The 26,581-nt window shown below is 37.9% G+C and overlaps 1 protein-coding gene across 1 annotated transcript; it reads right to left on the bottom strand.

Moving 5' to 3' along the window:
• Nucleotides 1-281: 281 nt before the first annotated feature.
• LOC115255265 (probable cytochrome P450 313a4) lies at nucleotides 282-25,461 on the bottom strand. Its single transcript, XM_062860942.1, has 5 exons — nucleotides 24,976-25,461; nucleotides 9,979-10,170; nucleotides 9,728-9,913; nucleotides 9,050-9,667; nucleotides 282-656 (listed from the first exon to the last, which is right to left on the bottom strand). Exons 1-5 carry the CDS (start codon nucleotides 25,139-25,141, stop codon nucleotides 316-318), a joined length of 1,503 nt encoding a protein of 500 aa, XP_062716926.1. The 5' UTR covers nucleotides 25,142-25,461; the 3' UTR covers nucleotides 282-315.
• Between the last annotated feature and the right edge of the window lie 1,120 nt (nucleotides 25,462-26,581).

Raw genomic sequence — 26,581 nt, 5'->3', positions numbered from 1 at the left:
TCCAGCCTGACATTACCCCACGAACTTTCTTAGGTTCAGTGATAAGGGTCGGTGATAGACGGTGGCATAAACTTTGAGAGAATATCTTGTAGGCAGTGCTCAGTAATGTGATCCCCGATAGTTCCCGCAATTCAATATGTCGCCCTATTTGTACATGGGGCACACGATACCTCTTCACTAATACATAGCTATCTTTTCTATTTCCATAACTTTCTAATACTCTCATGTACAGATTAATTTCAAAGTTAAACTAACACACTAAACTAAACGTTTGCGCTAACGTTGAAGGTGGTTGAAGTTGTTGAGTTATCACCGTCACCTACTCTCCAAACTCAGCAGAACACCGTTGGCAATATTCAGCATCACTCCGTACGACACCCGCACCTGGTCGAGGGTGAGCGTAGTTTTCAGTCGGTATTTTCTCAATATGTGTGCCGCCATGATTTTCATCGATAGCCGAGCGTACCGCAGCCCCATACAGTTTCGTGGCCCGGCACTGAACGGAAGATACGCATACGGGTGGCGTTTTGCTATCCTTTCCGGCAGAAAGTTATCCGGATCGAACCGGTCGGCATTGGGTCCCCACACTTTTGGATCCCTGTGCATCTGGTAGATGCCGAGGATTATGTTGCAGTTGGCTGGGATTGTGTGGTTATCTGGAAAAAAAATTGCGGTTTTTGATTAATTTGGACTGAAGCCACATTCTTGTGGCTGGAGTTTTTGTTACTGGGAAGGTAGAATTTACATGTTCTGGATTCACCTTACTAGTGAGACGATCCATGTAATGTTTTTGACACTTTGATGGAAAATCTTATCAAGGAGTAAGTCAACACCTTTGGTGATGTATCATTCAAATATCTTCATAAACATTAAAATGTAACAAAATGAATTGTTTGTTTTTCAGGAACAATAGGTTGGGAGCCCACACTTAGGCAGCATCCATTTATTACGTAACGCTAAAATCGACAATTTTTGACCCCCCTCCCCCTTCCGTAACGCTTTTTTGTATGAAAACCTGAATTTTTTGTATGAGTCGTAACGCTCGGCCGGACTCTAACCACACCCCCCCCCCCTCCCCCTAGAGCGTTACGTAATTTGTGGATGGCGCCTTATACGAAAAACATAAAATCTAAAAAAAATAAAATCTTAGCTTATTTGAGTTAAATCGATTTACAAATTACGTCACGCAAAAATCGAAGATTTCAACCCCCCTCCCCCCTATGTCACACTTTTTGTATTGGACCTCATATTTTTTTGTATGAGTCGTCACGTTCTGCAAAACCCCCCCAAAGATCGTGACGTAATTTGTGTACAGCCCCTAAAGTCTAAAGGAGCGCTCAACGAGCTTGAAGTTTGTATGGAAAAATTTGGTCAAATGTTTAAGATTTTTGCAGCTAGGTGGCGCTGTAAGTGTTCAATTAATATACTGCCGTCGGACGCATAAATGTCACATGTTACATTTCGACATTTTTGAGGTTTTATGTCAAACATCATATTTGGATACGTATTTTCGAAATATTTTGTCAACGTATTCATTTTTATATGTTTCGATAGTTGAATTACGTTGAAATTAATCAAAACCGACAATAGCCAAAGTTTATTTGATACTTCAAATATGTTTTCTCGTGTTTTCGCATTGTAACATGTGATATTTATGCGTCCGTGGGCAGTATAGCGTTTGGTATTCTTGTAGTTGACTACATTCCAAACAACTTTGTCCAAGACCGCAAAGTGATCCGAATCCTATTAAAACAGTTATACCCTGCCAAGTAACATTTTGATTACAAATTAGTCTTAAAGAGGTTTTGAGAACCTTCATTAAACCTAACCTTTTTTTGGTTTTATTTGACTAAAAAATGTTACTTGAGCTTGAGCAAATGATGTCCCAAGATCCAACGAAGAAGCATCAAGACTCTGGCTCTGCTATGGTTTTTGCCATGTGAGCCTTCAGATTTCAATTTTATTATTATGATATTGTTTTTTTTAAGACGAAAAGGTTTTGTACCGTTTTAAGTTTTTTTTTTCTCTCTTACAAATTTATATGTGAAAAATAAATAAATAAATATAAATGCTCTCAAAATCGTGAGTGATGCCAAAGTCGGTCATTTTGGGGTTCTAACAAGCCTGTCCTTTAAAAAAATCTGCCATGAATGCCATGAGTTATTCCATATATTACTTCAGAAATTTCATAGTTTCCTTCAGAATTTTCTTCAAAGTTGTCCTTTATATAGTTTTTCAGGAATCCGTACGAGAATTATTTAAGGAAACCATCCACGGATTCCTTCAGAAATACTTTTATTTATTCTTTAATAAAATCAACGGTTGTGAGCTTCGTGGCCGTGCGGCTAGAGGCGTCAGTCATCTAGACGTTTCGTAAGCCTCGGAGTGTGGGTTCGATTCCCGCTCCAGTCGGGGAAAACTTTTCGTCAAACGGAAAATTCTCCACTGGACCACTGGGTGTTATGTGTGTTGTCCTTTGTCATATGTTAGTGCTTGTTCAGTCTGTACAACCTCTGGTTGAAGACGGTGTAGTGTCTTTTTTTTTAAATCAACGGTTCCAATTTCTCTAAAGATCTCTTTTGAAAATCCACCACAGACTCCTTCAGAAGAAGATTGTTTTGGAAATTACCCTAGAGATTCCTTCAAAAATGTCTAATGGGATTCCTCCATAAATTTGTCCAAAGATTCCAAGTCCAATCCAAAGCAACACACATGGTTACAAAACAGTCACGGCAGCGCATGTAAGGGTTGCGCAGTAAGTCGCAGTGACTTCTGTGCAACCCTTACATGCGCTGCCGTGACTGTTTTGTAACCATGTGTGTTGCTTGGGTGGAAATCTTTAACGGATTCCTTCAAAAATTAATCCAGAAATTCGGTCCAAAAATCTACAGAAGCTTCTTTCAGAAAATCCTCCGACGATTTTTTTTTATTAAATTCTTTAAGGGATTCTTCAAGTAATTTCTCCAGGGCTTCTTTCTGATATTCCCTCATAAATTTCTTCATAAAAATCGCCAAGTCTTTTCTGGGTAGATTTCTACCCAAACTTTAGAAATTCTCTAGGGATTCGTTTAAAAAAAATCATCGAAAGTTTTTCCAAGGATGCCTTCAAAACTTTCTACAAAGATTCCACTAGAAAAACTTTCAAGGATAATTTCAAAAAAATTTCCAGTGGTTTCTTAAAAATGTTTTCTAGAGATTTCTTCAGTAACTCGTTCAGGTGTATCTTCAAGAAATTCACCAGAGATTTGTTTGGTAATTATTCTTGGTATTCCATTCAGAAGGAACTTTTCCAGAGATTTATCCAGAATATATGTATTTTTTCCTGCAGGAATTCCTCCAAAGATTATTGCACTATTACTTTTAGATTCAGGCAGGATTTCCTCCATATATCCTCCCATGTATTTGCTTAGAGATTTATTCGACACTTCCTCTAAGGATAAATGCAATGATATCTCCAAGTATTTTTTGAGAAATTTATCCAATATTTCCTAGGAATTCCTACGGGAATTCGTTAAGAATCTCAGGGTTTTATTTTCTCAGGACCTTTGCAGACGCTTATCTATGCGTTTCTACAGGTTTCCACAGATTTTTTTTTTTTTCAATAAAGTGTCCGCAGATTTTACGTGGAATACTTTCAGAAAACCTTCCAAGAATATTTTCAATGGATTTATCCAGGAATTTTTAGAGCTTCTCGAGAAATTTCTTCAGATAGTTCAGATATAAATTCTCCCAAGATTCCTTCTTGAAATTCCCTGGGATTTCTTCAGATATTCCTCCAGAGAGTCTTTCAAAAATACCTTCTAAGATTTATAAAGGGATTCTACTAAAGATTTTTTTTAGAAATTCAGGGGTTCTTTCCTACCAGGATTTTTTTAGGGATTTCTCCTGTAGGGATCTCTAAAGACATCTCAGGGGATGATTCAGATGGACCATGAAATATACCCTATGATGTCTTTAAAGATCCCTGCAGAATTTGTTAAGATAATCTTTCAGGGATATTTTAGAAGCTCTTTCAGAAATCCTTTAGAATTGTCGCAAGAAATTCCTACAAAAAAAACTCCTGTTTAAACTCTTAGAAGAAATTCTTGAAAAAAATATTGGAGAAATTCTTGGACAAAAATTCCTAAATCAATTTCTATCTATAATTCCTGGATGAATGCCTAGAACAATATCTATAGGACCTATACTGCCGCCACTCGCATAACAGTCCCATCTTTGCTGGGTTTCCTATTCATATGGGACTGTTTTGCGAGTGGGGGCAGTATAGGACCTATAATACCTATAGGAGAAGAAGAAACACCTTGAGATACCTCCCTAATTCTTAGAAAAAAAAATGAGATGCTTCTGGAGCCACTTCGCAATAATTCCAAGAAAAATACTGTTGAGAAATTTCTGAAGGGAATCTTGGAAAAGCCATGGAAGAACTTCTGAAGGAACCTCTTTCAAAAAATCAGCACAAAACGCAGACAAAGGTACTACTGGAAATCTCAATCAATTTCGGAGGGACCCCTGGAGAATTTTTGAAGGAACCCTTGGAAGAACTTTTGAAGATATATCTGAAATTATTCTCAGAATTTTTATATAATTTATGAAGGGGATGGTGCACAAAAAGTGTCTAGACCACTAAATTTCTGAAGGGAATCCTGCAGAAACAAAAAAAAAACGGGAGAAATTTTTTAGAGAACCAGTGGAAAAAATAGCAATCTTTGAAATACCTGGAAGAACTGGAAAATTCTCTGCAGGTATTCATAGAAACATTTCTTGAATAATTCCTTAACAAACGCTAAGGAAAAGATTTTGAAGTCATTTCTACAGAAATTGCAGAGAGAATTTTTGGAAAAAAAATGATCTGAAAGCATCTCTGAAGGAAGATCTGAATTAACCCATATTAAAACCTGGAGGAATACCTGAAGGAGCTTTTGGAGAAACCTATGGAGGAACTTCTAGAAAAATCTTCTCAGAATTTTCTAGAGGGCCAGAAGGAACCTCGGGAGAAATACAAGCCATAATTTCTAGAAAAAAATACTGTATATCTAAAGAAAAACCCTGAAAGAATCACCTAATCTTTGAGAAAAAAAATCTGCTGAAATCACATCATTCAAAAAAATGTTTGAATGAATTTCTAGAGAAACCTCTAAAGAAATTCCCAAAAGAATTTCTTGAAAAATTACAAGTAGATTTTTCAAAGAAATCCCAAATAAACGCTCCTGGAAAAAATCCTACAATATTTTTGAAGGATTTCCATCAGACATGTTTGAAGAAATACATGAAGTAATACAAGAATGAACTTTTGTTGCAGTTCTTGAAGAAATCTATGTACTATAGCATCCTTTGGAAAAAAATGGATTTCCGAGAAAAACCGTGAACTGTTTTTTTTTTAGAAATTCCTTGTGAAACTGCTGAGGAGTTCCTGAAGAAATCTCTGAAGGAATCCCAGGAGAAGTTTTCAATGAAATGCATGGACATAGATGCATTCTGAAGAGATACTAAAAGAAATCTATAGAAGAATTCATGTTTAAATAATTTTAAGAAATCCTGCAATATTCTCCTTTCATGTAAGCCTGATCATTCGGGAGAAAAAAACATTTCTCTTAAAGTTTCCTATGGAAATGTCCAATTGAAAAATATTTCTAGCATTCCATTAGAAAATTTAACCAAAACTTTCATCAAAATATATTTCATAAATTCTTTTGAATTAAGTTGTGTATCCCACTGTACTTACCATCTGGAAAATTTACCTGAATTACTTCGAAATTATCGTCGTATACTAGAACTTCATTTTACTATTTCCCATCATACCAGGAATTCCACCTGATTTATTATACGAAACTTTTAAAGATGATCCGAAAGGAATTCCATCCGATATTTCGATAGATATTATTTTCTCCATTTCTACCGGGTGTTAGGTTCTTGAGTGCAAACTTTTTAAAGGGTAATAGTGAAAAAAATTGTTCTACGCATATGGTCAAATCTCAACCGTTACGTAGTTATTAAACTTCCCATGTTTTTTACTCTTATTACCTTAACTGGCTCTAACTTGAAAATGGTCAAACTTATCGCAGTTTTTTTACCCTTATTCGAAAGATTATTGAATTTTCAATCAAATTGCATCTTTGAATCGATTGGTTTAGTTGAATAACTATGTTTTCTAGAGCAAAATAGCTCAAAAGCAGTGTGTTTCAATTTGTTTTTGTCAATTATCTTTGGAAAATGCGTAATTTTAAATTCTTTCATAAGCAACTTTTTTGCGCACTGTGCCTCACATTTAAATCACAATTGCAAGAAAACGATAAGGGCTAGAAGTTTGGTGTCAAATAACGAATTGTACAGTGTAACAGGGGCCACAATTTTGCCTAAGAAAGAATTTTAATTTATTACGCATGTTTCAAAGATAATTGACAAAAACAATTTAATACACACTATTTTTAGCTATTTTTCTCATGAAAACTTAGTTATTCAACTAAACAAATTGATTCAAAGATGTCATTTGATAGAAAATTCAATAATCTTTCGAATAAGGATGAAAAACCGCGATAAGTTTGACCATTTTCTAGCTTTAGCCAGTTAAGGTAATAAGAGTAAAAACATGGGAAGCTCAATAACTACGTAACGGTTGAGACTTGACCATATGCGAAGAATAATTTTTGTCACCATTTATGGTCCTCTATCACCCTTTAACCCTCCTTTGGCATTAGGGTCATTTTTGACCCAAACCGTACACTACTTCAGTGAGCTACTTCCAACGTGATGCAAAAAAAAAAGGTTAAAAAGTTTGCACTCATGAACCTAACACCCTGTATATATCTTTTGATTGATAAGTTCTTTTAAAATTCACTTAAAGTTTCTCCAAAAATTCTGGGCAAAAATCATTAAAAGCACTGATAGAGTTGCATAAAAAGAAACGGTTGAAAAACTTCAAACGCATTTTGAATTTGTCATGCAAAATAAACCTTATTATTAAACAAAACTGATCTGAAAAAAGTCAACTCTCTTCAAAACTACAAGTAATTTTGGAAGCTCTACAAAGCTTGAGAAAAATATCGAGACGGTAAAAGAAAATGCGGAAAACCCCCTGACCTGTTAACTAGTAGTAGAAAAGTGCTCAAAAAATGGGATGGACAAAATTATCGGGACAGGCCAAATTTTCCCTTTTAAAAAAATGGTCAATTACCGTCGATGGGGGTGACAATGGGTCTGGGGGGTGAGATTGGGTCAAAACGGAGAAACATAAAATTTGAAATAGCTCATCAACTATCGCTAATTTATATAGAAAACTTTATATTATTTCAAAGAGGAGATGTTTTTACACGTCATGATACAGAATAAGATGTTTAGCAATAATCGTTTTTTGTTAAATTTGTGGCTAAACTTATATGATCAAACTACTAGTAAATCACCCTGAAAAAATTTCTCCTTCGCAATGTTTCACAGAGGCACCTAACCATAAATTTTCTTATAAGTGGTTAGCTGTAGGTATTATCTGGTTAATGCAACGAAAAAAGTGGGCTACCAATGCACTTTTTATCAAAAAATTCAATATTTTCGACCCTATGTCTAAATATTAAGAATGGGGGTGAGATTGGGTCAAGCAAGTTATCGAGTGCACATAACCTTTCAGTTAAGTTTAGTTTAGTTCAACTTGTTATCCAGTCCCCATTTGACGTTAAAAAGGTGCCATGTTTACCGTATCTTCATAAAAGCTCGATTTTTTCGAAAATATGTCGAAGAAGTGTCAAGCAAGTGTATTCATACGTTTAGTGCTTAAAATCATTTATAACAATAAACCCATGCGTTTGGACAGCTCCTCTAATCATCATCTAGCCTTTCTTTAGTGTACTGCAATATCGAAAGCTAACAAAATAGACTTAACAGCGTTCTTCCTCACCACTCATTTTTGAAATTTTAAGTAAATATCGTGAAACTACCAGATGGTAGTGGGATCCAGGAAATACCGGGGCTATAAAATTTTAACCGGTAATATAGCACAAAGTCGGAAAGCGAACAAACGTCGAATTGTGGCATACGAGATTGCTTATTGATTACATATTTAATTTGAACTTTACGAATTAAGAGTGCCATATAAGGATCATTCATAAAATACATAAAAATACTAATGAAAGAAGAATAAGTCTACCGTTGTGCTAGAACTCATATAAAATTCATAAAAAAAATCCGTTTAAATTTTATTGCGAGAGAGGGTCTAATAATGTGAAATGTTGTGTAACATAATATTTGAACGACCCTATATCTTGAGATGGAGTGATTTGCTTTGGCAATATAGAGGCCAATGATCATGTACATAAGAGTTTATAACGAAGGGTTTGGTTAAACATTTCTTATGCAGTATACTAAAAATATCATGTTGTTTTTTTCAATCAATCTTTTAATGCGTCCCTCCCTCATTGTTTTCTCCCCTCTCTCCTCTCATGGAGGTTGAAACTTTAAATGATGATGATTATGGTGGCTAAAATGACGATACAACACACAAACGTTATTTTATTAAATTTCATCCATTTTTTCGGTTGAATTAGCCCTTTTAGGTGAATTAATCATCTTTTGAAGTTATCTAAGTTTTCGTTCGTCGAATACTTTGACCCATTCTCACCCCCTCTAAGGGGTGAGATTGGGTCAACTTTCAATCACTTGTAGTTTAGTAAGCAGTTCATATAATGTGATACTTTCTTGCTAAACTATTATTACCACATAGAACAGTATGCATACCAAATAAAAAGTTATTCCGACTTCAATTGCATTTGTTATTTAACAAACAATCTTTGAGTATCCTTTTTTGACCCATTCTCACCCCCAACGACGGTAGCTGTAACTTTTCGAAAAGTGCATTAAAAATTCTCAAATTTTACTGTAAGTTGGTCAACTAGTTTAAAAAAAATGGCTCTACGTTTCCACTGGAACTTGGCCTGCCTCTCTTCAACTAATTGTTCTTTGAGCACTTGGACTTCTATTCATTTCATTTCCCCTTAAAAACTTGGACCTCTTCATTACTTACATGGTATAGATTGAATAATCGTACTACTCTTCCAATACTTACCACTAAGTTTGATATCGGCGTTCGCTGCACGAGCCATAATAGGAACAACGGGGAACAGTCTCATCGATTCTTTACAAACCATATCCAGGTAAGTAAAACTGGTGGCATTTTCTGCAGAAATTACCCCGGCTTCATCAGGGCAGATTTCCGTGACTTCTTGATAGCATCGTTCTTGCACGTCGGGATGCATTGCCATCATGAGTAAAATGTAGTTGAGCGACTTTGCCGTTGTATCGTTGCCAGCAAAAAGCGTCATATCGATGTGGGAATAGATGTCATCCTGCGTCGAATGAATCGATGTTCGAATGTATTTCACAAGACACTCGATAAAGTTTTGCTGTTTGTACGAATTTTCTGACGCCAAATATTGTTCGTCTGCCATGTTTATCCGTTCACGAACTTTATTCTGACGTACAATGTTTTCGGTTATATCATGATGAGCTTTGAGCAAAGCTTGTCTAGTCTGGCAGGCGTCTGTCATGCGGTCAATGCATTCTGGATACAACCAAAACGAGAAGAATTTCTTTGTCAAGAGATGCATGTAGTCGTTCATCATATTGACGGTTTTATCTCCATCGGGAGATGTCTGCATTGAGAAATCACAACCAAAAGCTGTTACTAAAAAAACACAAAAGTGTCAACTTTAATCAGAAATTCAGTATGAATGCATCAATTTACCATAGATTTGGTCTAGAAAACACTTAGCAATCTCATGACTGAAATCGCGTTCCGGTTCCCCAACGTGTTTTTCCAGCAAGTCCACCAACGTTGCACTTGCTTTGTTGAAGATCGGAACGAAGCTCCCCAGAATAGCTGGTCCTAGAGATGAGTTCAGAGCTTTACGTTGAGGTTTCCACAAGTGACCTGTAATTTTATACAAACAACATTATTCACAAGACCATAAAAAATAACAACTGTAAGTCGCCTACCGGGGGCACTAATCAGCGTTCCAGGTACTTGGAGGAAATCATAAAAGAATGCTTTATCGAGACAGTTCGGAGAGTTCAGAACGATTCGAGCCTGTTCGGCATCGAAGATACCCACCTGCGGGAATGGTCCCAAGTGGATGCAAACCGGTGATGGGAACTCGGCGAAATACTTGAGCCCATCGGCGATGGATTCTGAAACGAGAAAATTCAAATTAAAGCATTTTATCTTGAACTTCAGCTTGATTGACCGCTAGTAGATGCTACTCTAGTATCGCCAGATCAGCTACACTGATAAAAATATCCATATTGCTATTATGTGTCAGCTACTATGAATTTTTGCAATTAGATTTTACATATAGTAAAAATGTTCCGTACACATACCTTCAGATGAACTCTCAACTTATTGGACGTATGTGTGGCTCTTATAAAATTCAATTCTCTAGTACTTACTTTTGATCTTCAATGACTTATTTATTTCATTTGGAAAATTTAATGGTTTTTGTTGCATCCTTCATAGATACTTTCAATTCTTTTTTATTTTGCACAAAAAAAAACAAAAAACAAACGAATCAATCTAGCAGTTTATTTTTTCACTCTTTTTATACAATATGTTTGTCTTTGCAATACACATGATTGTAATACACCTCTTATTCTTTAGCCGGCAGCAGATGAGCAAGTATGTTGGGGCCACTTGCGGCGATGAGAATTTTGCTGACATGATGGTACCGTCGTGAAGGGTTCTACAGCCATAAATTAGGCGATGAGTCTATTCAACTGCAAAGGAATTTAAAAGGAATTATGCTTTAGAAGAGAGGCTTTTAACGATTTATTAACAACTTACCAGCAATTATTCCCGCAAATCCCTGAGACAAAGTCCACCTGCTATCTGTGTTCCTATAACACGTTTAAAATTCTTGCTGAGGAACGCTGCTCAATTCTGGTCCTAGGTTCGATCCTTCCAGTCAGGCTTGTCCGCACTGAGCGCATGAAATTTCTGCTCTTTTGATTTACACCACCAAAATCATTGTATTTATGCAATCTTTCTATTTTACCTGATAGAAGGATGTTCAAATATTCTAAATGTCATTTCCAAATGTCAAAAGGTCGCACCGCAGTGCCGCACCGAGCGCGCGAAGAGAAATTCACTGGGGTGAATTCACCCGGGTGAAATTCTCTTTGCACCCTCAGTGCGGCACTGCGGTGCGATTTTTTGACAGTTCGAAATGACATTTGAGATATTTCAACATCCTTCTATCAGGTAAGATAGAAAGATTTGATAAATACGATGATTTTGGTGGTGTAAATCAAAAGAGCAGAATTTTCATGCGCTCAGTGCGGACAAGCCTGCTTCCAGTCACTCTGAAATAGAAAAATGTAATATAATATAGCAATATTCAGTGAAATATCAATTATTTTATATTTACCCGCACAATGTTTCAGCTACTTGGCACGTCGCCCATCTTGAAAAAGGAAAGAATAACAATAAAGTTCACGGGAGGCGTAGGTTCATTAGCGACAATTTGAAATTATGTGTGATATTTTATGGATTTTTACTATAAGGGATGACACATAAAACTGTATCTATTACACCAACAAAATTTTTGTGTGGCGGTTATAAACGTCGGAATGAACTCGGTCCATCAGATATGTGTTTTCACACATAAATAAAATCATTATATTTTTTGTAGTGTACACTCACACAGAGAATTAATGAAAAAATTGCAAGCATCTTCACCTTCAGTGTGTGAGTGTTGGTGATCCTCTACTTTAAGGCGAGAATGGTGCCTGCTACGTCAGGTTGCAGACCACTGTGGGGATGGACGCAATGATTGCAATCATTTGCCTACTTCAGGGCATTGAGTACTCTGCACCTGCACAAGGTCATATGCATATCCATGTGACTATTTTGCATGTGTGCTCAAGAAATTCAAGAAAATTTCCTTACAAAAAGTTTCTGGATCAACCCGGAATTGTACCCGTCGCACTAACGTCCCTTCCCATCCCCTACGACCGTGAGGACGTGGCCGACGTGGCTACTGACAGCATAAAATTTTGGAATTGAACCAACGCATGTTTCGAACTTTTACTCCAGCGGTGGGGAAAGAGTTCGAATTTGATCAAATTTCATCTTATCCGTAACAAAATGTCAGATTTACATTTTAAGTTTCATGGGAGTTTCAGAAAGCTTTCGGAGGAGTTCTTGGGTGTCAATTCTTAACATGCATCCTATAACTTGTTTCAATCTATTATCGGATATCTTGTTACTTCATTTAAAAACATATCTATATTCAAGTCGATTTGAGGGAATATAACTGATCTATCGTGACCATCTTGAATTTCGAAGCGGTGTTGAAGTTTTGAAAAATTTGGGGTTTTATTATAAATATAATCTTATCGCTATATTTTCATCCGTGTTTACATAAGGGGCCGTTCATAAACCACGTAGACTTTTTGGGTCTGGTCAAAGTCTACGCTCCATACAAATTTCGAAATTTTTGTATGGACAAAAGTCTACGAGGGGGGACTACGGAGATAAAGGGTGGTGTGGCCCATGGTGTGGCCAAAATGTTTGGGATAGGCATCCATTTTTTTCTCACATGAAAGGTCAATATGCTGTAACTTTACATAGAGTGCACCAAAAATTCTCAAATTTTGACTGTTTGTCAAACTATTATATAGCCTCCTTAATGCTAGAACTAGGTAACACGTTTTGGAAAGTACGAGTAAAAATGGCTGGTAAAACTTAGGGTAATTCATGTATTTTGGACAGGCTGAAGACAACGTTGGAAAAATCGTCCCCTAGCTTCCTTAGAAAGCAATTAATTATTTTGCAAAGTGACTAATTCACTTATAATATGATTGTACTTTGCGTTCCTGGTGACAAAAACCTTAACGAAAGCATTTTAAGCTATGAAAATCACAATTTTCAATCGCCTATTAGAATGGCATTTTGGACACCGAATATATGTTTTGGACACCCTCAGGTATATATAATTTGGACAGGGCAATTATCTCCATGTTTAACAATGAATACTGCTAAATCATGAAAGTAGCATAAATTAATAAATATTTTCTTGCAAATAATCAAATGTCTCCGCTTAACAGGCATCTATTTTGATAACTATTACAGTTTTTGTTAAAATCGAGGAAATATCGCCAGACCTACAGAATACGCCTCCAAGTATGCAATCGCACAGCATCCCTATGTAGTTCGTCAGATGACCAAAATATATTTACAGTAGAAAACTTGTAATGTATTTTGGACACCACCTATTTTAGGCGTTCTAGATGAATGTTAAGAGATTGGCTGCCCAATGCTTCTTTATTAAACACTAGCTGTACCCGGCAAACTTTCTCTTGCCTACTGCGTTTTTTGACGTTTCAAGTCTAAGTCCCCGTTCAAAATGTATGGAAACCCGATTTCCAAAAACTCTCAATTTTTCCATGTTTTTTGCCTCATAAACCTTCCTCGGGTGAAAACTAACAGAACAAAACATAGACGACCCAAGTCGGACCATCCGTTCGCAAGTTATGCGCGGTCCCACGTATGCCACTGCATTTTTATATATATATATAGATTTTTCTTTGCAATAAGGCATTTAAATTTCTTACAATTATCAATTCAACGATTTTGAGGTGAATATTGTATATGGCTGTGAAGTGTATGTCGTCTTGCATACCTGTGCACTTGAGGGGTTTTAGTGAATTAATTTACATTTTCGATAATTTTGAAGTAAATTCTTAATTGTTAAGCGTATTTTCAACGTAAGTCATCAGAATAGGGTCGATATTGAGAAGTATCTACTTTTATAAGCTCTCCGGAACAAGACATACATCGCCGTGCATGTCCAAATTACATACATGTCCAAATTATATTTTTTACCCTATCCTGCTATAAAACAAACACTTTGTTGGTCTCAAATGAAGCATCATTATGTGTTTTTGTAGTTTCAATCGACAAACTTTTGTTTATTGTGGTGAACGTTCAGATGTAAACAAATTGCTCGCGATTTCGCAAAACCAGTTACCTAGTTCTAGCATTAAGGGGACAATATGTGCATCATTGCACAGTGGGAAAAATCGACCGAAAAAACGGATCTTTTAACGCCGCTGGTTTCGGTACGTGAAGATGATCATTTCTGACGTAAAAAATTACGAGAAATCGATTGGTGCTAAATTTATTCACCGCACGGCACGGGAAGTGGTTCATTTTGCCCTATTTTCCCCTTTTTTCATACAAAAAGAGAATCAAAATGTACTTTTAAACCGCTAACGCGACTGTAGATCATTGAAAATAGCTGCAGGTGTAATTAGAGGTTAATAGAAATCATAAACATACATGAAAGATCCTTTTCAATGCTTATTTTGCCCCATATGCCCCAACACCTGCTGGAACTTCTGAGTTTTACATGATTATGAATGGATTTTTAATGTTACTGATTTGAATTTCATTTTTGTTGCATTAACAAAAAGCGCTAGATCTGTTATCACCAGAATCATCTTCGGGAGTTGTCCAATTTGCCCCATTCCCAAGTAACACACTTGTCACCGAAGAGTCACGGCGGCGCAGGTTTTTGTTACGCAAAAGTCACTGTGACTTACTTCTAGCAAGTAAGTGTTTATTTGTTAGAAGTAAGTCACAGTGACTTCTGCGCAACAAAAACCTGCGCCGCCGTGACTCTTCGGTGACAAGTGTGTTACTTGGGTTGTGCCCTATTATCATGGGAAAATAAGATTTAAAATGTATTTATAAGAAACAGATACTATAATGGAACGTTGAAATTAGTTTTAGTTGCAATTGGAAGCTAACAGCTGTCAAGCGCATAAATGAAAGATATTTTCCCTATTTTGCCTTACATGCCCCTAAAATTGCTGGATGATAACATTTTTTCTATTGTTTGGTAATGTCACTGGTTGCAATACATGAAGTAATAGATCATTTTTATATGTACAAATACGGTTTATCGATAAGCTTTACAATCATCCACGGGAGGGTACAAATAGCTGTACATTTTACCCCAATTTGCCCTGATTTGTTGTCGCCTCATGAATGAATCGATTTCCCCCATTTGCTTATGTCCGAATTGATGGACTTTTGTTACCAATCGGAATCGAAAGGACAGTTAAAACATATGACTCTGGTGGGGAATGAAGGGTGTAATAAGCATTAATCTTTATCTTAATTTGTGGCAAATATGCACGCAACTGATTAAATGAGGCATCTTAAATATAAATAATTTGATGCTTTGAGACGCCCTATTTAGTTAGTTTAGCGCATATTTGACATATTTTATAAAATGCTTATTATGCCCTTAATTCCCCATCAAAAGCTGAAATTATAGAAAAAGTCATATAATTAGGAAAATTGTGAATATCCGACATTTGTTGGGGCATATGGGGCAAAATAAGCATTTAAAAGGATGTTTCATGTATGTTTATGATTTATATTAACCTCTAATTTCACCTGCAGCTATTTTCAATGATCTACAGTCGCGTTAGCTGTTTAAAAATACATTTTGATTCTCTTTTTGTATGAAAAAAGGGGAAAATAGGGCAAAATGGACCACTTTCCGTGCCGTGCGGTGAATGAATTTAGCACCAATCGATTTCTCGTAATTTTTTACGTCAGCATTGGTCAACTTCACGTACCGAAACCAGCGGCGTTGAAAGATCCGTTTTTTGGGTCGATTTTTCCCACTGTGCATTGGTTCAAATTTGAGATCGATTGGTTAATCTTTCGCGAAGCTAGAACTGTTCTGGTAAAACACTATTTTTTAGACAATTAATTTTTGAACTGTCATATCTCGGACACCAGTGAACCGAATTGAATGAAATTTTGAACGTTTATCAATATATTACCGCTTCACAACATTATTAAATTTTTGAATGTTGAAAAAAGCTATGATGGATGAACCCTTTTTGGATCTTTCTCGAAAAAAGGTATTTTTAGATCAACGTCATTAAATTTTAGTTTTAATATCCACAGATTTTCTACTTCTGTTGTCAAGATAGCTCTAGCAAGATATATTAGAGCCTATCTGGATTGAAGGAAGAACACATTTAGTATTTTTTGTGCGGTATTGTAAATTTGACATATTTTCCTCTATACATGGATGGGAACACTCACTTGCAAAGAGTGTATGGACGATTTTTGCTTTGTGGTTTTGTTTGCCGAATAAAGTAGGGGTCGCCGCACACGTATACCCAAATGAGTAAGCTGCGAAGGCAACTCTCTACGAGGTGAACGTAAATTACACTCACCTCGTGGAGAGACGCTTTCACAGCTCTGTCACGACTTTGGTATGCGTGGGCGACCCTTACTCCACAGACAAACAGACGTAACACTTGCAAAATTTCCATCGATCACGCTTTTAACGATCATTTTCAATTTTCATAGTTGTGGCTTTCACAATCAGAGACGCGCGCATCGTTTTGCTATGCGTTTGACATTTCACACGAGCGCCTTCTGTTGACGATATTGCACAACACAGTGATTCGTGCAGCTTTGCCACCGATGGATGGATTTCCATGAAAATCGTTCAAGGTGTTACGTCTGTTTGTCTGTGCTTACTCTATTCGGCAAAGTTTTAGACAAAACCACAAGGCAAAAGTCGTCCACACAAGCAACAATTCAAAATCATTAATAAGCATGTCTGTTGATTAAATGTGCTACAAAGGCGCCGACTGTTGTACAAGAGTTTATGTTGAACAAAATGGCGAATAAATGTTTCATGCAGTGGAAACTGCACGTTAGTTAAACTAGAAATCCTCTACATAGAGATGAGCGGAAGTTACATACGTCGATTCGGCAACGCTGTTTGTTTTGTTTACAACAGCTGCCATCACTTGCTACAAAGCTAGATGTTCAAACTTTGTGCGTGACTTCGTTGTGGTTCAAGTTGTTTGGTTTACATTTTCTAATTATGGTAGAATTTTTTTTGCAAAATTTTGTTGAAATAGCAGAGAAATCGAAGAAATCTGAAATTCATTGCAAAAGTGTTACGCTAATCATATCGGCAGAAGTGAAGCAAGAAGCAGCAATGGAAGTTTTTTCGACAAGTTCAGCAACAAAAGTGTCGTCATAAGCATGAGCTTTTGAAAGCAGAATTAATCAATTTTTATCTTTTTACTAAACATACATATGCCGCCAATTTCTCGATATTAAAAATAAATAATTTTTATTTATTTAGTTCCGATTGCAATACCGTTCAAACGACGCCTTCCTACGAACGATAAGCATGTTCATTTGGCTCACACTTTGACAGTTCTCTCTGCACGATTGGCTCACAATGGCCGCCTCCGCAGATCTCTATAATGTAGGATTACTAAGTTAAACATAATTCTGCTCATTGAATAACCAATGGTATTGTTGCGAAACTGGCAACCGCGCCAGGGCGAAAATCGAATCAGGCCGAGCGAAATGACGAAGAGACGTGTACCGATGAGAATAGAGAAAGAAACAGAAAACAATAGTTCTCGACATGTGATGTGTTTATTGCGGAGCACATAAAACTGTATTTCATGATTAAAATACTTACCAAACCATTGTTTAAGGTTGGAGGATTCGTCATTGTCATAATCGTCATCATTGAAAATACGAAAGCAGTTTTCTCGCTCAAAACTTTAATGTTTGCATTGAAAATGTATTCACTGCACTCCATTCTCCACCCACGAAACAGTGAATACCTTTTGACTGCGAAAATTTCAGTTTTGAACGAGAAAACTGCTTTCGAAATTTCAATGATGACGATAATGTCAATGACGAATCCTTCAACCTTAAAGCCTGTTCAGACAACGATTAGTGTCAGGTGTATATGTTATAGGTGGATGTGAAGTGAATTAGATTAAACAACACCTATTTCTATTCTAGACTAAGGCCACATATTATCCAACTTGATAACCTATACTCATTGTCATACACCAAATGAGATTCGTTCAATGAACTTATATGCGTAATGTATGCACTTCTTGACTAGTTATTTATAGAATAATAATTAAGCCCCTTTGTATCCTATATGCGACAACGTGTGATCGGGTGGCAGCCGATCAATGCAAGGATGTGCATGTTGAGAGTTAAGGGCCGTTTCTTCAACTACAGCATCATCAACGTCCACTGCCCACACGAAGGGAGACCTGATGACGAGAAAGAAGCGTTCTACGCGCAGTTAGAGCAAACATACGATGGTTGCTCGCCGCGTGACGTGAAAATCGTTGTCGGCGACATGAACGCGCAGGTAGGACGGGAGGAAATGTACAGACCGGTAATCGGGCGAAACAGCCTGCACGCCGTATCGAATGATAACGGCCAGCGATGCGTAAACTTTGCAGCCTCCCGTGGTATGGTAGTCCGAAGCACCTTCTTCCCCCGCAAAGATATCCACAAAGCCACCTGGAGAGTGGAGATCACCCGACCATCAAACAGAAAACCAAATCGACCACGTTCTAATCGACGGTAAATTCTTCTTAGATATAACCAACGTCCGCACATACCGCAGTGCGAATATAGATTCGGATCACTACTTAGTCGCTGTATGCATGCGCTCAAAACTTTCGACAGTTATCACCACGCGTCGAAGTCGAACGCCGCGGCTCAACATCGAGCAACTTCGTAACGTAGAAGTGGCTCAAGACTACGCGCAGCAGTTAGCAGTGGCCCTACCAACGGAAGAGCAGCTTGGCGCAGCTACACTTGAAGATGGCTGGAGGGACATCCGATCCGCCATAGGTAGTACCTCGGCTACAGCACTAGGCTTCGCGACTCCGAATCACAGAAACGACTGGTACGACGGCGAATGTGAACAGTTGAAAAACGAGAAGAATGCAGCATGGGCGAGAATGCTGCAACACCGTACGAGAGCGAATGAGGCACGTTACAAACAGGCGCGGAACAGGCAGAACTCAGTCTTCCGGATGAAGAAGCGCCAGCAGGAAGAACGAGATCGCGAAGCGATGGAAGAGCTGTACCGCGCTAAGGACACACGAAAGTTCTACGAGAAGCTGAACCGCTCGCGCAGAGGCTTTGTGCCACAAGCCGACATGTGCCGAGATAATCACGGGAATATTCTCACGAGCGAGCGTGAGGTGGTCGAGAGGTGGCGGCAGCATTACGATGAGCACCTCAATGACGACGTTGCAAGTACCGAAGGTGGCGTGGTAACAGATCTAGGAGTATGTGCACAGGACGAAAGACTTCCGGCCCCTGACCTTCAAGAGATTGAGGAGGAGGTTGGCCGGTTGAAAAACAACAAAGCCGCTAGAGCAGATAAACTACCAAGCGAGCTTCTAAAATACGGTGGAGAAGCACTGGTGAGAGCACTACACTGGGTCATTACCAAGATTTGGGAGGAGGAAGTATTACCGGAGGAATGGATGGAAGGTATCGTGTGTCCCATCTACAAAAAGGGCGACAAGTTGGATTGCGGGAACTACCGCGCGATCACACTACTGAGCGCTGCCTACAAGATACTCTCTCAAATTTTATGCCGCCGTCTATCACCGATTGCAAGAGAGTTCGTGGGGCAATATCAGGCTGGATTTATGGGTGAACGCGCTACAACGGACCAGATGTTCGCCATCCGCCAGGTGTTGCAGAAATGCCTCGAATACAACGTGCCCACACATCACTTGTTCATCGATTTCAAATCGGCGTATGATACAATCAATCGAGAACAGCTATGGCAGATTATGCACGAATACGGATTCCCGGATAAACTGATACGGTTGATCAAGGCGACGATGGATCGAGTGATGTGCGTAGTTCGAGTATCAGGGACACTCTCGAGTCCCTTCGAATCTCGCAGAGGGTTACGGCAAGGTGATGGTCTTTCGTGCTTGCTGTTCAACATTGCTTTGGAGGGTGTAATAAGAAGAGCGGGGATAAACACGAGTGGGACGATTTTCACGAGGTCCGTTCAGCTGCTTGGTTTCGCCGATGATATTGATATTATTGCTCGTAAATTTGAGACGATGGCGGAAACGTACATTCGACTAAAGAGTGAAGCCAGGCGGATCGGATTAGTCATTAATGTGTCGAAGACAAAGTACATGATGGCAAAGGGCTCCAGGGAGGAACCACCGCGCCCGCCACCCCGAATTCATATCGACGGTGATGAAATCGAGGCGGTTGAAGAATTCGTGTACTTGGGCTCACTGGTGACCGACGACAACGACACCAGCAGAGAAATTCAGAGGCGCATTGTGGCAGGAAATCGTGCCTACTTTGGACTCCGCAGAACTCTACGATCGAATAAAGTTCGCCGTAACACGAAGTTAACCATCTACAAAACGTTGATTAGACCGGTCGTCCTCTATGGGCACGAAACATGGACCCTACGTGCAGAGGACCAACGCGCCCTTGGAGTTTTCGAACGGAAGGTGTTGCGTACCATCTACGGCGGAGTGCAGATGGAAGACGGGACTTGGAGAAGGCGAATGAACCACGAGCTGCATAAGCTGCTGAGAGAACCAACCATCGTCCATACCGCGAAAATCGGGAGGCTACGGTGGGCGGGTCACGTCATCAGGATGTCGGATAGCAACCCGACTAAAATGGTTCTCGAGAGTCATCCGACCGGTACAAGAAGACGTGGAGCGCAGCGAGCTAGGTGGGTCGACCAAGTGGAGGACGATCTACGGACCCTACGCAGAGTGCGGAACTGGAGGCAAACAGCCATGGACCGAGTGGAATGGAGGCGGCTACTATGTACAGCAGAGGCCACCCCGGCCTTAGCCTGACCGGTAAGGTAAGGTAAGTAAGTATCCTATATCAAATTATCTGATTCTTTACATTGTTTTGGGACAATTTGCTGAAGATTATAAACCCACTGAAATTGTAAGTCAGCCATTTGAAACATTTAATGAAGATTTCAACTAATACATAATACATTTCTAGCTTAAAGCATCTGCTATACAGAATCAGCGGCGTTTTACTTGTCCCCCAACAGGTATGAAAGTTTAAAAACAGTTGCTTAAGTATTCACATCATCTGTCTGATAGTGCTCTAATAATGATAGAATACAAGCTGCTTCAAACGTATTAGATGCCGTTATTCCACATAAGATCTTCAATGGAACAAGTAGCCTATTTAAAGTTTAATAACTTTTGCTTGATCATTTTATTCAACTACACTGATATAGCTTAACAACAAGATATTACCATGTTTCTTTAATACAAATGTTACACTTTTATTCAAGCAATGTTGATTAGCAGTGGTACTGTGTCACTTAATTATCGTTGTTCGGCCTGCCCCTTTTTGTAAACACGATTGCTGATTAGGAGTCTAAAAAAAGCAACCGCGGCTACAAGCTTGAAGACCAAACAAACTTCTTGCAGCAGCTCCAAATATCACACTATTCACACTTTTAAAAACATTCTAACTTACCTTTTACATTACACGCTCCAATGGCAGCAAAATCGGTAACAAAAACACCAGAAAAAGCAGCTGAAGTGGATCCTGGACGGGTCCTGGGCGGCTCCTCTGTTTGGTATTGACAATCAACTCTATCCACTTTGTTGCCACCGGTCAAACCGGGCTTATCTTCCTTATGTCCATACCTTATAGCTGCCTGGAGATATACACAAGTTTTACACATTCTCCTCCCGACACAAAACAGGAGCAGTGAAAATAAATAAAGTTCACTTATTTGGACGTTCAAATAAAAAAAAAGTTCGAAGCGATACCAATCTTACAACACAACACCGTGAATTACTGTCAGATTAGCAACATAATTAGCATGCATGCCTTTTGATTAAACGTTGCGGTTACAATTATTCAAACATTGATCAACTTCAATGTTTATGAAGACAATTAGTTGAACAAAATATGTAAGCAATGTTTAAGCAGCATATGTACGGTAATGTATTGAATATTTATATACTGCTTTAAATCTGTCGATTAATGTAATTCGGATTGAAGCAGAGCGGATGCAGACGAGTGTGAACCCAAAGATCCAGGTTTCGAGTCTTTCTATTGATGTGATTTGTCCCATAAAATGATATAAAATAAAGATGTTGGGGGTACATAATCAGAGAGAGCTATTCCAGACACAAATGCAGAAATGTTGAATGTTAAATTGTTTTCTCATTTTATTGTTACATGATGTAACATGATGTTGAAGAAACATTTCAGAATCGTTTTAGTAGCAATTATAAAATCATATCTATAAATAGAAATAAATATCGTAAGTTGTATCACGGCTCCAGCATGTTTTGATTATATTATGGTGGAATAAATATCGAAGAAATCTTGTTATTGTGCGCTATACTGCTAGTGTACAATAACGGTTTCTAAAACCATTCTTAAATGACACTAGTTTACAAAATAAAACGAAAGTCGTGAACTTTTATCAACGACCAAAATTTTTGAAGCACAATTTAGCGCTGATTTCGAAACCGCGCTTCAAAAAATTTTAAGTAGAGCAGTTTTTGAGTTCTAGCTTAATATCGAGTTTTACAATTTTTTGAAATATGAAATTTACTAAAATTAAAATATCTTGCGTTTTGTTCAACCAATTTAAAATCTTTTTCCATAAATTAAAAGCTGAATACAATACCATTCGATCATCTGAATGTAGATTTTGCGTCAGATTGATGAAATTCAAGATATTGGTGGGTTTTAGAGACAATCTCCTTAAATTTTAGCAAAATTTCCAAAAAATTATAAAGAAATGTAATTTTTTCAATAAGAAAAAAACAATCTAAAAATTCTTTCTCAACTTATATTTGACATATCATATGTAGGCGAGTTACAGTAAAACACTCAGCTCAATCGGAGCATGAGCATGCTTAAAAATAGAACAAAAATCGATTTCAAATCATCAACCTTGTATGGAAAGTCGAAAAAATTTCCGCTCTACTGTAATTTTTTTCCTTCACGTTTTCGAACTCAGGGCATGGTTCTACACCAAAAATGATCATCAGCTTACCGAGTTCAAAAATGCTGTAAACTAGTGTGATTAAACGAATAGCGTCATACAACATTGTTTAATAAACGCTGAAGTAAAGTTTATGATATTTGTGTAAATTGCTGATGGTTCTAACGTTGAACAAGAGTTTCACAACCGATGTACGATCATTGGATAAACATTCATTTCATCGTGCTTATAGAACTGTTGACGTTGAATAGATTCTCATTTTTGGGCGAACAAGAGTTGAAGGACAGTTTTATTTCAAAATTATTCAAATATAATACGACTTCCAGTATAATAACGTTGCTTTGAGAAACATTTCTTAAAGCATAAATTGTTTCTTGGGCATACATCGTTTCTTGATTGCACGCTTCTGAGCTGAGAAAACAGCAAGTGAGTGTAACTATTTGCAAGTGAGTGTTCCCATCCCTGCCTCTATAGAGAGGAAATTATCAAAGCGGTATAGCTTCATTTGTCATGAGAAAATATTACATATTATAACGTCGAATCAAGTAAACGTTTAGGAGCGGACCTGGTGTGATGGTTAGAACACTTGATTATCACGCCGAGGACCTGGGATCAAATCCCACTCCCGACATACTCACAAAATATGGGTTCTTCCTTCGGAAGGGAAGTAAAACGTGGGTTCCGAGATGAACTAGCCTAGGGTTAAAAATCTCGTTAATACAGAAAAAAAAGTAAACGTTTAAAATCTCATTCAAAACGGTTCACTGGTTTCCAAAATGTGACAAAAATAGTTGCTTCGTGATCGCGAAAGATTAACCAATCGAGAGCAAATTTGTAGTAATGATGCATATAGAATAGGATGATAAACAGTGAAAATTTGAGATTTTTTGATGTACTCTATGGAAAGTTGCAGTTTGTTGAACATTTTTGTGAGAGAAAAAAGTTTCCTATCCCAAACATTTTGGCCGTCCCCTGTGTAACAGTTTAAAGTAGGCTATCGGATAATTATGCATTTTACCAGAATATATCTTACATCATGTAGAATAAACCGATCATTGCCAAATTTTGACCAATGATAGACAACTACTACCAACTTACAGTAATAAGATTTTATTAATGCACTTTTCGAAAAGTTAAAGCTTATTGACGATTTTTTGAAAAAAGAAAATTGTGCCTGTCCTGATCATTTTGTCTATCCCCTGCAGTGTCAACCTTGACCAGAACTGTATTAACTTGCATTGTTGTCAATGCAATGCGGAAGGGGTGAGAATGGGTCAATTTTCATACATTTGAAGTTACAAGAAAAAATGACGAGCTTCAAATATTTTTTTCCAAAAACCATTGATCAAGGGACTTTTTCATGCAAAGAAACAAAAGTTATTGAACATTGTATGTGGATGTATGCATTTTTGACCTATTCTCACCCCTAACGATGGTACCTTTTATTGTGTTTATTTTTACTCGCCACGCTTAATTCACTATCCCTACTATAACTCGGATAAGTCGTATCCCAAACACTATAAAGTTTATTTGCCCGCTCTTTGTCACTGCTCGCCGTGCACTCCGTATGCGTAGCGCGTGATCGCTAACAAAGATGGGCTAACTGAAGTCTGGTACCACTAGCTATCCCAAACCATAACAACTGAGTCATCATTTTATATTCATAACCACTATTTTGGTCTTTGTGACCATTCAAGGCACATTTTCAGGTCGAATTTCTTCACTTGGTAATCCATTATTTTAGCTTCTGTTATAACTTCCAGCGATGTTTGAATTATTTCTTCTGTTTCTTCTTGCTCTTCTGTTAATAATACATTCACAAGATCATAAGAATTAACTCTAAGTTATAGTCTAACGTTCATACACACGTATCACATAAAGGTCCCCGGCAACTTTGCACTAGTAATTCCTCAACATAATGAGCACATTTCATAATCATATTTGCTAAATACTGCAGTAGACATGACTGCAGAAATAAATTCACGGTTTTACAAACATTGCAATTATCAGGAAAGAAATAAAATCCAATGGCATCAACCACAGATGTAATAACATTGCATAGAACGCTTTAAATTTATTGTAATAAATCTTTAAACACAGTAAACAACCACATCCTAACATTTACCTGGCGTCGTATTGAAAAACTTATGGGCATGTCCAATGAACGGCCACTTCTTCGGACAGGACATGCTCGCCAAAGTTTTGTACATTTTTCGTCGGGTCCACTGAATGTACGACACCACAATGCTAACGCCCACGCAGATATACGGAACCAGCAAGTACCACCACATTATTGTCTTTCTTCCGCCGTAGTTAAAATACACACAGATCGATATACCGAACCCGTTGCAAATCTCTAAACAAAATGACCAGAAACCTACCAGCAATGCTACATTTTATCTGCTTTTGCCAGATATTGAACGTTGATCGCGTTTTGCACAGACCTAGGGCCGACCGACCGGCAATGTCAGATGGCTGTGGCTATCGGTCAGCTATCTCAGACCAGCTGATATATCATCGTAGGTCAACGGATTACGCACGGTTGCTGCTGGTTGGGGAACGCTAGTTATGACGCATAATTACTACAGAACTATTCCCGCACAGTGGGTTAATGGCTTGGCTAATGAAATGGAAGCTGTTTAAAGTTGTAAATTGTAACTAACCCAGTCAACCAGTGATCGTATAAGATGTTAAAGTGTAGGCGATATGCGTATATTTTACATGCGCCTAAATGGAGGCATGCACGCATATGGCCTCCACTGTATCATCTTATGCAACATCTCATACGATTACTGGTTGTCTGGGAAGTGCTTCGGTTAACCACATTCGCACAGTTTACAAGTTCAATTCAGATTGTCTCATAAAAAATACACATGTTCGTCAAATATATTGACATTCAATGAAAATGCACTAAACATGATCAAATTACAATATATTACATACTGTATTATTATATAGATACTGATATTTACTCTTCTCGATATACGCTTCAACCAGTTTCAGAATCTTTCCCACAGTGCACCAACGCCCGGTGCCAAATCAACATACCTACTCGTGCATTCATTACCAATTTCAAGTCCAGTAGATGTATAATTGCCTCTAAAGCATCAGCATGAATGCATGGAACGCGATTAGTGAGTGCCTGCAATAAAGGCATTGATAGAACCATCAACAACCGGATCGGGCTCCTCCGTTCGGTTTATTTTCAATTAGTTGCCCAGTTTCTCTTGAAAATTACCATATTGCTGTAGTATAAGGGGCATCCATTTATAACGTCACGCATAAATCAACACTTTTTGGTCACACAACTTCTCTCCATTAGGTTTTTTTTAATAAAAATCCCAAATGTTTTGAATGATCTGTAACTACTCGTAGAGCGTTACGTAATTTTTGTACGGTGCCTTCTCCTTCGAGTACTGGACTAACATTGAATTTGAAAAATGAAAAGCGGATTTAAAACTATTTAAACATTTTTTCCGCGCTTGTTTTTTCAATTGTTGGAATGCGTTGCAGATCAACTCAGTGATAAACGTAATCAAGAAGCGAACGCCCGCGCTCATTGGCTGATTTGTTTTAAATTTTTATTCACGTGTTCTTTAACTTAGGCTAAATCTACACTTATTGGCTAAAGCTACGACAGTACAACTCGAAAGGACCGCCTTCGATTGAAAGAAAGGATGTCTCTGTTTCAAATATGAACGATCACTATCAGCTCACCGTTGGAACGCGTT

Source organism: Aedes albopictus, chromosome 3 (genome assembly GCF_035046485.1).
Source record: "Aedes albopictus strain Foshan chromosome 3, AalbF5, whole genome shotgun sequence".
Taxonomy (NCBI): domain Eukaryota; kingdom Metazoa; phylum Arthropoda; class Insecta; order Diptera; family Culicidae; genus Aedes; species Aedes albopictus.
This window is presented reverse-complemented; position numbering and strand designations above follow the sequence as displayed.